The sequence below is a fragment of the Geotrypetes seraphini genome, chromosome 4 (genome assembly GCF_902459505.1).
Source record: "Geotrypetes seraphini chromosome 4, aGeoSer1.1, whole genome shotgun sequence".
Taxonomy (NCBI): Eukaryota; Metazoa; Chordata; class Amphibia; order Gymnophiona; family Dermophiidae; genus Geotrypetes; species Geotrypetes seraphini.
The window spans coordinates 200,473,377-200,486,188 of record NC_047087.1 but is presented as its reverse complement, the minus strand read 5'-3'; the positions used below and the strand labels follow the sequence as shown (position 1 = coordinate 200,486,188).

Below are 12,812 nucleotides of genomic sequence, written 5' to 3'. Positions count from 1 at the left end.
TAAAGAGCATAAAATTCTGAACACGTCAGTATATAATATGCAGCAATAGGCGTCAGAAATATTGCTGTGATCCAGCAAGAAATACGGAACAATGTATTACTCGGAGGTGATGCAAAACTTTTAATGGCTTTGTACATTTAGTTTTAGCTGATTTTGATACATCCAATCCAGTATGACATGAAAACAGTTGAGATTAGACATAGCATCATCCATTGATTTAACCACCGGAATCAAGAACTGGATGTCATTAGTATAAAAATGAAAATTAACATCCAAAGTTTGCAACTTTCTGCACAATGGTGACATGTAGATGTTAAAAGCCACAGATAAAGCAGAATCCTGGGAGACTTCACAGGTCAAAGCAGTCCAATCAAATTTATCCTGACCCACTTCAACACAAAAAGCCCTGTTTGTCAGGAATAAACTGAACCAATTCAAAACAGACCCAGCAATGCACATGGCTCGTTATCTAGCCAAAATAATTTGTTGATTAATAGTGTCAAAAGCTGCTGAGACATCCAAGAATATCATGAAGTAAGATACCCCATGGTCTAAGCCTTTGCCCACAGTATCAAGAACAGATAGCAAGTGAAGCTCAGTCAAATGTTTGGGTCTGAATCTAAACTGCAAGTCATCTAAAATTGCATGTTTACGAGAAAATCTTGCATCGGCTGTAGTACAACCTTTTCTAAAACTTTAGCTAGAAAATTCAATGATGACATTAGGCAAAAATGCTCCAGAGCTGTACCACAATCTAAAAAGTTGACCCTGGTTGCTCCACAAATAAAAATCCGGTCAAAACAAGACTCTGTGGAGAGTTGATGTTCAAGATGTAGGCTTTATTATAAGTTATACTTGGTAATCCACATAAAAATATCTAGAACTCGACACACTGAGAATTCACTATTGCACATTAACATGAATAATACACAAGATAAGATCTCTGTTGTATCTTGACTCCAATTAATGTTATATACCCATGGGCCTTTAAATGCTTGAGTACCTGAATAAATTTCATGTAAACCGTTCTGAGCTCCCCTGGGAGAACGGTATAGAAAATTGAATAAATAAATAAATAAATAAATAAAATAAATTTAAATTTAATTTTTAATTTGACTTGACTATTTCTAATCCACGAGCTCTTATTATAGGACCAAGAGGGTATGTACTCCTCTTTTTATAGTGCTTTTTTCAAGTTTTGGTCTCAGCCATGCTCTTCAATGCAAATTGATCCTCACTCTCCTGTCTAGATAATCCTGCTGGTCACATATGCAAGACAAGCACTTTATTAACTTTTGTTTTAGTACTTTTTCAACCATAACACCTTGTGCTTTCCATCCTGTGGTGGTCTAGATATCCCTTTCATCACCATGCACTTTTTCACATGCTCATACTTAATTTGTCACTAGTCATTCCATCATATTTATAGTTGGCAACACTAGTCACTAGTCATAATTTATGTCACTTGGACCCATTTTCACTCTAACTTTCACTTACACATAAGACAACAGTTTAATATACATATATTCATTCACTACATTATTATTCAAAGGACCCCCGAGGAAGACTGTATTGTCGAAACAACAGTGTTAGGTCCAGAGTTCCCAGTGTGTTGGGTTCTACATATTTTTATGTGGCTTACCAAGTATAACTTTTAATAAAGCCTACATCTTGAACATCAACTCTCCACAGAGTCTTTTATTTTGACCAACGCTGTACCAGTCATACGATTTTTTAGCAAAGGGCGAACAATAGCTTTCTTCAGTTGAGATAGAACGAACCCAGCCAATAGAGATTTTGATACAATTAGAAAGACTGAAGGTTACAAAGCATCCATCATGGACAATAAAACACCAAGAGGGCAAAGGTCAAGTGAACAAGAGGCCTTATTCATGTTTGAATAATTATTTTTATATCTGATTCGACCGTGACATCGAATTCGGTCCACAATTCCTTTAATGGAGAATCTATCGTGGGTAATGAATTCCCATGAAATTGAGCCACCACCCTCTGCACTTTAGGTGTGACAAATGCATAAAATCCTGGCTAGCAAAAGAGGATTTGGCATTATTTGACGGTTTCACAGTAAGATTCCGGACAACATTGAACAGCTCCCTTGATGAATTTGTCACACTACCAGTTCTGTGGTTCAATAATTTCTTCATGGCTTCCAGTGTCCTATGTAATTCCTGTTTAGCTCGCTGTAAGGAGTCAGAAAACCATGGTGTACAATTACTGCGTCATGACCTTAATCTTCAGCGACACAATTTAATCAAGACAGGCTACTAGTAAAGTGGTACCAGCCATCTACTGCATCGCTAACATTACATTGGGTCAGTGAATCCAATTTTGGTATCCATTCTGATTTCAATTGACCCAGATCAACTTCCTCCCTAATAAAGAATGATGAGGATATTGTTTGTGTACAGCACATGTCAACAATGGGGAAGTTAAATGTAAGGACATAATGGTCTGATCATGGAACAGCATAGGGAATTCTAAAAACATCAATCTGCTGACTAAGCTTAGAATCAACAAAGCATAAATCTAGTATATGACCTGCCTGGTGAGTAGGTGTGATTACTTGAGACCATCCCATCCCATACCCTCAAGAGCATTTAAGAATGTTGAAACTTGCATGTCAACTTTGTTACGGTCTGTACAAATGTTAGTCACTTAGCAGGATAGTATGTGCAGGATCTATTTTATTCTCAATTAACATGTCAAACCAAGATGACATGTCAGCACTCAGTACACCAGGGGGGCAATAACATAGTAGAAAGACCAATTTTTTCTATCTGGGGCCCTAGCTATGTTACTGCATTTGAGTATTAGTCTACCTTATGCATTTAAATTGGAACACAGTTTTATTCACCAATTTTATTACAAGCCAGAACAACCAATCTCACATAACCACCCTTATTTATTAGTCCCTTCAGTCTATTCACATAGTTTAGGAGTCAACTTTCTGAAAAGGTGGGATCATTTGAGAATCTTATTTATCTTGCTGTCGACAGAGAACCCCCTTCTCCCTATGAGCTTGTATATTTATTTATCACACCTTGATTTCCTATTCCTTGCTGTTGACAGAGAACCACTTCTCCCTATGAGCTTGCATATTCATTTACCACACCTTGATTTCCTGTGAGATTCAGCAACATGTGATATCTTAATCCCACAAGTTACTGAATCCTATGTTACATGAGTACTGCTTTCGAGCTACCTTGTAAGCGACATTTCCACAGGCTGGGAGCAGCATCAGGCCACATAACTGTGGCCCAATGTTCCCAGGCTAGCAGGCCTTTTGCCTGAAGCCCTGTCCACGCCTCACTCTTCCAAGATGCAAGCACCCACCCTTCACATGTGCAAGACACCTAAAGAGGTTTCCTGTAAAGTCATTGGTGGTCCAGGGATCCTTGGGCAGAGGCAATGCCCAATCACTCCTTCCCAGTCTGGTGCCTTTCTAAAACAGATGACTGATTTTTTTGGGGAAAAAAAGAAGGTATTGAATCATAACACAGAGGTTACATTGTCTACTACCAATGTTATAAGACAAGATATGGTACATTGTTATAGATATTTTTGGTATTATTAGATATTTATTCATTTGAATAGATTGAAAATGTGCAAAAGCACAGTTATTCATTTACCATAGGAGTCAACAACCTAAGCTACTAGGTTACTGCAGATTGCTGATCCTGTGGTAAATCAAGATGTGGTAAAAACTGCTTTTGCACTTAGAAGTCCAGAAGTGAAAACTTAAGTAAGAAATTTAATATTTGAATTCTCAAACTATCCAGCATGGTTGTTCATTAAGTCTTTGTTCTTCCTCCACAGCTCTTTTACAGAGTTACTGATGACCGAGCTAAATATTCTGAGCTCTATTTAGTTGGAATGATCTGTTATTATGGCAAACATTATTCTACTTTCTTTTTCCAAACCAAGATACGCAAGTGGATGTACTTTGATGATGCCCATGTCAAAGAGGTAATACTAATATATGTGGAGCCATAAGTAAACATTTGAGTACCCAGAGTTGGCAAATGTGTTGATGTCCTCGCTTGATACACACTTTCTCTCCCTCACACCTCTTCGATTCTAACACTCCATTCCAGTGCAATAGGAATGGTATGCTGAACCTTAGGGTACTCTGTCCATTCTCGCGGGCTTACTGTAGAAAGATGTCTGTCACAGCTTTTGAAACCTCCTTCTCCCAGGAGTCTTCTGCAGTGTTCCCTCTAAGCTGCGTGGCTACATGACCACATACTTCATTTGAAGATCCCGCACAGCAATTTAGGACTACCATGCACCAGGAGCAGTACTTTCCCACCTCCCTCCCACCGCCATCCTGGCCGCTGCTGCTTCTCTAAATTAGCAGCAGTGGCAAAACAGCCTTACTCTCCCTTGGGGATGTACTCGAAGCCTCAGTCTGATCAGCAGCTGGCTCTGCCCCGAAACCGGAAAAGAACATCGGAGGGGCATGACCAGCAGCAATGCAGACTGAATTGCGAGTGTGGACCCAGGAAAATGAGATGGGCTGTTTTGCCTCTGCTGCTCCTACTGCTTGTTTAGAGAAGCAGCAGTTGGGGTGGCCATGAGAGGGAGAAGGGGAAGGCACAAGATGCAGCAGCCGGGGTAAAGAAGAGACATGAGGCAGATGTGATGAAAGGGGGAGGAGGTGAGAGCGAGGAAAACACTGGATTGAAAGGGAAAAAGAGGCAAATGCTTTATAGAAGAGGGCAGAGAGGGCAGATGGTGTAGGGAAGAGACAGAAGGTGATGGAAGGGGGGAAGTGAAAAGGGAGACACTGTATGAAAGTGTGGGTAGAACAGAGAAAGAGATGGCCAATGCTGGATGGAAGAGGAGAAAGACTGGAGGAAAATTTGGATGGAAGAGAAAAAAGAGGGATGGGGCAGATGCTGTATAGAAGTGGGGAAGACAGATTCTGTATAGAACAGGGGAGAGAGAGAGAGAGGGGGGGATATGATGGAAAGGAGAAACAAAAGGGGAGATGCTGGATGGAAAGATGAGGGGAAGAGGGAAAGATGTGGTATGGAAGGAAAGAGATAGAGGAGGGAAATATTGATGGCAGGGGAGAGGGGGGAATAAGCTGTATAGAAGGAGGAAGACATGCTGGATGGAAGAGGGGAGAGACAGGAAGGAGATGTGATGAAACGGGGAGGAAGTGAGAGAGAGAGAGAGACTGGTTAATGGGGTGAGACAGTAGAGTGGGCAGACTTGATGGGCTATAGCCCTTTTCTGCCGTCATCTTTCTATGTTTCTATGGTTTGAAACGGGGAGGAAGTGAGAGAGAAAGACTGGATGGAAACAGAGGGGGGACTGATGCTGTATGGAAGGGAGAGAAACTAGGAGATATTGATAGAAAGGGAGATGAGCGGGTGCTTTATAAAATTGTTGGAGGCAGAGGGCAGATACTAGATGGAAGAGGAGAGAGAAAGGTGGTATAAGGAAGAGACAAATGGTGGGAAATGATGGAAGGGGGACGAGAAAAGGGAGATGCTGGATGGAAGAGAGAGGGGGCACAGCAGATGCTGTATGGAAGTGTGGAAGAGGTGAGAGTTTGCCAACACTGGATGGTAGACAGACGAAGATAAGGATGAAAGGGGAGAGAATTGGGGGGGGGGGGCAGATTCTGTTTACAAGTGGGGAATACAGATTCTGGATAGAACAGGAGGAGAAAGGGTAGAGGTTAAGGGAGGAGACAGAGAGGAGGGAGATGATGGAAGAGGGGAAGAAAAAGGGGAGATACTGGAAACCAGAGACTGGTAACAACACAATTGGAAAAAGTAAATAACCAGACAACAAAGGAAAAAAAAAGAATTTTATTTTCAGTTTAAAATAAAATAGTGTGATAGCTGTGTTAATAAACATTAATAAGTAAACATAAAAAATGGAAATAAGGTGCTATCTTTTTATTGGATTAATTTTAATAGCTTTTTGACTAAATTTAGAGACCAAAACATCTTCCCTCAGGTCAGGACAGGATACCATAATAGCAGTATACTTTCCTGATCTGAGAAAGGAGATTTTGGCCTCTGAAAGCTAATTGGAAATTTCATTTAGTCCAATAAAATTTTATCATTTTCCTTTTTTTTTTTTTTTTTTGTTTTATTTGCATTTGTTAATTTGTAATGTAGTGGTTGGAATATGTCAGTCTGCTATCATATTTTGCATAGTACAGGGGGACATATTGCTTTTTCTTTCTCTGGTGTTACACTGTATGAAGAGTCTAGCTTCTTGGGGATTCAGTTTAATTTTTATTTCTATTTTTATATTGTTTCTATATTTTTATATTATTGCTATATTTATATTGTGGTTACTTATTCTATACTGGGGTGAAGTTCTGTATTCTGCATGTTTGAAAGAGACATGATTTTCTGTTAGCATTGATTACATGATTGATCTGTTTTAATCTGATTTGTTTAGTTTTCCAATAGGTTTATTGATGTTTTAGTGGTCACTACAGTATTTTTGGTACTGACTTTATCTAGGTAGGTGCTTGTGTAACTTGTGGAAGTTACTGCTTTTATGGTATGTTGGAATTGCTCTGTAAATCTGAGGGCCAGATTCTCAAAACTTTTAACACCATCGCTAAACTGTTTACTGACGGTTTAGCATGTATGCATTTTAGTTGCAGATTTTCAAAACGGATTATCTCTGTCAATAGTGATCTTTCTAGCAATCTCCAAAAATGACATGTAAATGGGCTTTTCAACATTGAAATCAGCCCTCCGGTGGATTCTTAAAAAATGTCGAGCCATTTTCTAAAAGCAGCGTTGGCTTTTGTCAACAAAAATAAGCGACTGGTCCAGGGGTACCGGTCAGTGTCAGAGACTGCTAGAAAGCCTGTGTTGTGATGCAGCGGGAGTGATGCCCACCCCTTCCCTACATCGGCAACGAACACCCCCTCCTTCTCCCGGAATGGCAGCGACACCCCTCTCTGTAATGGGAGAGATGCTCACACACACCCGCTGCCAAGAAATCCCAGCCACCTACCCCCCCCCCCTCATTATTATGACAACTTGCTAATATCCAGAATAACTGCCTCTGGCAGCATAGATGGCAGCCAGACGCTGTAGGAGTGACTCAGTAAGTTGCTGGATGGGTGCTAGAGGTATCTGGAGCCATGAAGACAGCAGTGCACCTGACAGTTGCTGACTGGTGCATGGTGGTGGATTCAGGATGGTCCCAAATGTGTTCAACCAGGTTAAGGTCTGGGAAATTCGGAGACCAGGCAAGTAGTTGAAAGCCTTGGTCGTTCTTTGCTAACAATTCTAGTGGTATGATAAGTCACATTGTTCTGTTGAAAGATCCCATTGGCCATAAGGAAGACCATCAACATGTATGGGTATACTAGATCGGCAAGGATGGAGAAATACCCATATTGGTTGAGAGTACCTTCCAGAGGTATCAAGGGACTCGGACCATAACACTGTTGCAGCCAGCTTGTGTACATCCAACAGTGGTTATTGGGTGTTTGTTCTCAGTGGTTTTATGCCTGACATGCCAATGTCCATCCATTCAATGGAGCTCAAAATGTGACTCATCGGAGAAGGTGATCCGCTGGCAGTTGGTACAAGTCCATTGTCGGGACTCCTGTGCAAATTGCAGCCATTTTTTGCAATGAACCCTCATGAGCATGTGTGCAGTCACCAGCTGTCTGCTGCAGAGCCCCATTTGCATCAGGGTTTAAGCACAGTCATTTTTGACACACATCTGGAAGCCCCCTGGCTTGTTTGGACAGTGAGTTGCTCCACAGTTGCGTGCCTGTCAGCCCATACCAACCTATGCAACAGATGTTCACCTTACACATTGATGGTTCATGTTGTCCCTCACTTACCGCATCAGGTCATTGAAAAGGCTCCATTCATCCACTCACGGTATACTTTAACCACAGCATCCCGTGAACAGTTTACAAATGCCTCCATTTCCAAAACGCTGCCGCCATTGGTCTGGTAGCCAGTGATCGTGCCTTTTTCAATGTCTGATAAATTGCGCTTTTTTCCCCCTTAACAGCTATAGTTGCTATATTTGCAACTTGCTGGCATCCTATCTTATATACCCATGAAGTCTGTGCACGACACTTGCATTTGTTCATTGGCTATTCCTGATGTCAGAGGTAGGTAGTGGTCATAATAATGTGACTCAAACGTGTATAAACAAATGCAGTCCTCGGTGCAATCATCTTGAAATGATTAATATGATTGTACTGGTAATTATCAGCTGAGTGTTCTGCCCTATTTTGTACTTTTGAAATCTTAAGAGTTTAGAATATAACCTTATTAAATTCTTCTGGAATGTTAATCCACAAAGAAGAAAGCAACTTGACAGTTTCCTAAGAGAGGCCAAATTAATGCAGCTGTCTTTTTCTCTCTGACCTGAGATAGCATTCTCAGACCCACCCAAAGAATCTGAACCAGGATCCACCATGATGCTATGTTACAAAGCTGTTTCTGTTACGTACCTTCCAGATTCCATACGCTCGGTGTTCAATCCCAACCCCCCAGTCTGGGGGTTGCAGAAATCCACATCTTTTCTGAACACATACTCCACCCCCCTAGGCTGAGAGTCAACAAGCAACCTTGGTTTTCATTTCTGCAAGCAGTCCAAGCAGAAGTCTTTTGCTGTTGCTCTGCTTCTGTTTCTTAATTATTATTTTTTTTTTTTTGCTTAAAGTTCATTTTTTTGTGGCTTCAGTGCCTTGAGACCCCTCCCCAGTGGTCCCCTGTCAGAGAAAAGGACACAGTCCTGCGGAATCAGACTGCAGCTTCACAAAGAAACTCTGATGGATCTGTGGAGCCAGCTTGCTGAGTGCCACCCTCTTCAAGTGCCCAGGGTCTTTTCCTGTGAAAGTCTGCTGGCCGGTGACTCTGTCACAGGTTTCTAGAGCAGGCTGTGTGTATCTGGACAGAAATCCACCTGGGTTTCAAGACACAGGTTGCCTTTCCTGTCCCCGAACACGTGACAGAGGATCCGTGGGGGCAGAGGTTCTAGTTGGTCTCTGACCGGCTGGCATTCTGAAGATCTTCATTCCTATGCATTGGAGCTGTTTCTGAGGCAGAAAGTTTTTTCTCTCCACTCAGCTGCTTTAAAAAGGGGGGATCATCATGGGTCTTATTATTATTATTATTTGTGAATGAGAAGAATAGGACCATGTGTGAAACTGATGGCAATAATTGCATTAAGCATGATATAAAGGGGTAGGGGGTTATAACCCAATATATATGACAAACCCCTTGCCTGGGAAACCTGAAAAGACACTAATATATAGATAATAAAAGATAAAGCTGAAGGATATAGAAATGCTTCAGAGTTCAGTAAAAGAATATTGCTTGGTTAGCATTACTGGCAAATGTTAAGGTTTTTAAATAGATGTTTGTTCCAGAATAGAGGAAGTACCTATGATCTAGAGCAGGGGTGTAAAACTCAATCACATAAGGGGCTGAAATCTAAAATACAGGCTAAGTCACGTGCCAAATTTTTCATTAAGAATACTTAATTTTAGTAGAAGTATAGTGTTACAATCTCTCCAACCCCACGCTGGCTCTGTGGTGTAAACAAAATAAATAAAAAAGACTTGTCCTCTCTCTTTTAGGTTCTCGTTCACATTTGCTATTTAACACCAGCTCTGCCAGGGTAAACATTTCAAACCTGACATATTGTAATCACAAAATAGAAAATAAAATTATTTTTTCTATGTTTGTTTTCAGGTCATTATTCAATCATGTTGGTCCCAGACTCTGGTTTCTCTGTCTTTTGATAACTCACTTGCCAGGGTCTCCTGCCCTTTTGTCGTTTTCTTCTTTCTCGGTGCTAACCATCCATCTTCCATCTCTGTCCTCCCCTTCCATTTCCCTCCCCCGGAGGTCTGGCATCTTTCCTTTTTTTCTGTCTCCATCTCTACAGCTGCAGCGATAGACCCCACCATCCCCAGATCCATCATCTCTCCTTTTCTCAACTACCCTTTCATCCTGTATCTCTCCCTCCTTTCCCACTACCTCAGGGATCACCATCTCTCCCTTTCTCTTCCCAACTACCCTCCTATCCGGTATCTCTATCCCCCTCCACACTATCCCTTGTGTCCAACTTCTCTCCCTTTCTGTTCCTTCCCTCCCTCTCTCCCATTGTCCACCATCACTCTCCCTCTCCTCTGTTTTTAGACCCATTATTTCTTTCCCTCCTCTCCACCCTCAGTCTGGCATATGCACGTCTCTTTGGACCCCCCTTCCATCCCTCCGTGCACTTCTACACCAGGCCCCCCCCCCCCCCGAGGTTTGCATGTTTTTCCCCCTTCTATGTAGCATTCTTCGGCTTCCAGGTCTCACCTTCAAAGCAGCCAACGGAGGATCACCGGTTGGCAGTAGAGATCCTAGCAGACTGCCGTCATCCTCCACAGCACATTCCCTCTGCCACCCCTCCTCTGATGTACGGGACCGCGGCAGAGGAAATTTGTTGCGGAGGCCGACGGCAGCCTGCTAGGATCGTAACAGCCAACCGGAGATCCTCCGCAGGCTGCTTTGAAGGTGAGACCGGGAAGCTGGGAGTGAGATAGTGGACAATGGGATGGAGGGAGGGAAGGAACAGAAAGGGTATTTTCTCGTGGGCCAAATCTAATTACACTGTGGGTCAGATTTGGCCCGTGAGCCTGAGTTTGACACTAGAGAATGACATGGTGGCGGTTTACCCGCGGCCACCGCATTTTAGCTGCGGGTCACCGCCGAAAACGGGGAAGAAAACTAGCAGTCGCTGCGGCGACGGGGACAAGGCCATTCACCGCCCGCGGGGCGGTGAATGGGTCTTGTCCCCGCAGTGAGGCATGAAGGATCGCGCGGTCCCCGCAGCTCACACCCGCCTGCCCAATCGATTCTAGTGTTTAGCCAGCTCTCTCCCTTCTCCTCACCTTAGTTTGTAGATTTTCTTTTTCGGCGACCCGCACGCTATCAAAGAGCCGCTGCTGCTCAGTTTCGATCTTCTGCTCTGATGCAACCGGAAACAGGAAGTTGCAGCAGAGCAGAAGATTGAACACTGAGCAGCCGCGCGTGTGCGGCTCTTTGGGAAAGCGTGCAGGTCGCTGAAAAAGAAAGCCTGCAAATTAAGGTGAGGAGAAGGGAGAGAGCTGGCTAAACACTAGGATCGATTGGGCAGGCGGGTGGGGGCTCCGAGGACCGTGCGATCACCCGTGTTCCCGGCTCAGACTGTAAGGAGGGAGTGAAAGGGAAAAGGATTCTGGGCCAAGGGGATGAAAACGGAAAGAAAAACCCACAGCAGGAAAGAAAGGGAAGGACAGGCAGGTGAGCCAGATGCTAGAAGCAGGGGGGGGGGAAGAAAGAGGGAAAAAAGCTAGATGGGGTTGAAAAGAAGAGACACACTGGTATGGAAGAGGAAGATAGGGGAAATCTGGACACAGGAAGGTAACAGAAAGAGGGGAAATTATGTGCATGGGGCATAGGGACAGAGACAAAAAGGGGACATGCCATGGGGATGGTATATGGACACAGGGGGGGGCAATGGCAGATACATAGGGGAGATATTAGAAATGGGGAAAATAGGAGCACAGAAGCGAGATGGTTTGTGGGGATGGGACAGGGATCGATCTCGCAGGCTCCAGTGGCTTGCACAAATTATATTGTAACGTGCCATGAAAATAAGAGGGAGGAAGGTAGATAGATAGGCCACGCGAGAGGAGCTGAAGGGTAGTAGAAAGGAACAGATGGTAAAGGAGGGAGGGAAGGAATTCAATGAGAAGATGTGGAAAGCAGAAACCAGACAACAAAGGTAATATTTAACAAAGTTTTAAAGAATGTTTCCTTTATACGTAAATAAAGAAAAGTATATAAAATCGTACCCGTTTGAGGCTTTTATGTATGCAGCGGTGACGGGGCGGTGAATGGGGTTGCAGTGGCGGTGACGGGGCGGTGAATGGGGTGGCAGTGGCGGTGACGGGGCGGTGAAGGGAATGGCGGTGACGGGGCGGTGCAGAGGATGGTGAGACGGGGACGGGGCGGTGACGGGGACCAATTTTTTCACCGTGTCATTCTCTATTTGACACCTCTGACTTGCAGCATGTAAACAAGGTCAGCGTGCCTTAAATTAACACTTTGTTACAAGATGTACAATGTACTGAAATAGAATACCCCTAACATATATGATAACTAAGTCATTATTGTTGTTAGGGAAAATTACTAATGAAATAGGGTTAATAAAAAGCCATGTGACTTGAAACCAACCAAAAGAACATGGCTGGAATATGCAATTTATCATTGAATCTTAATGAAGCAATTGCAATTCTATTGGAAGATGTACCAACTACATATGTTTAATAATTAATTAACTGATGATGTCATAAACCCAATAATATGGCCAGTCACTTGTAATTTGGGGAAATTCTTGGTTGGTATTCTACCATTTAGTAGAAGGTCAAGAACTCCCAAGGCCTTGATGTTTAAACTATTCTTTTGTGTCTGGTAATTATTTCCTTGGCCTCCTTCAGAGATGGAGCAAACAAAACAAATGTGAGGATTGTGACAGCTTAGAGACTAAGAAAATACAAGAAGTAGAACTGGAGCTTTCAGATCCTGGAACCTCCCTTGCTCTGATCCCAAATATTTTCTCCTCCTCTGTATCCTGGTCACCTTTTTCTTTCAGCCTTGAACTTCAACTCCTCTTCCTTCCAGATATTCAGAGTGTATTCTGAAACTGTTTTGTCTCATCTCATTTTCTATTTTATATGTGCTTTTTTATTTTATTATATTTTTGTTGTGTCCTTTCTTTAAAACAAAACAAATGGCAAC

At 42.8% G+C, this 12,812-nt stretch overlaps 1 protein-coding gene across 13 annotated transcripts in view; it reads left to right on the top strand.

The window, feature by feature from the left end:
• The window catches only part of USP54 (ubiquitin specific peptidase 54), a 312,165-nt gene that overhangs the window by 188,583 nt on the left and 110,770 nt on the right, over positions 1–12,812 (top strand). For all 13 annotated transcript variants that reach the window (XM_033941395.1, XM_033941394.1, XM_033941402.1 and 10 more), the window contains one exon: positions 3,838–3,987. In XM_033941395.1, coding sequence (XP_033797286.1) covers positions 3,838–3,987 — 150 coding nt within the window. The remainder of the gene's footprint in view (positions 1–3,837; positions 3,988–12,812) is intronic.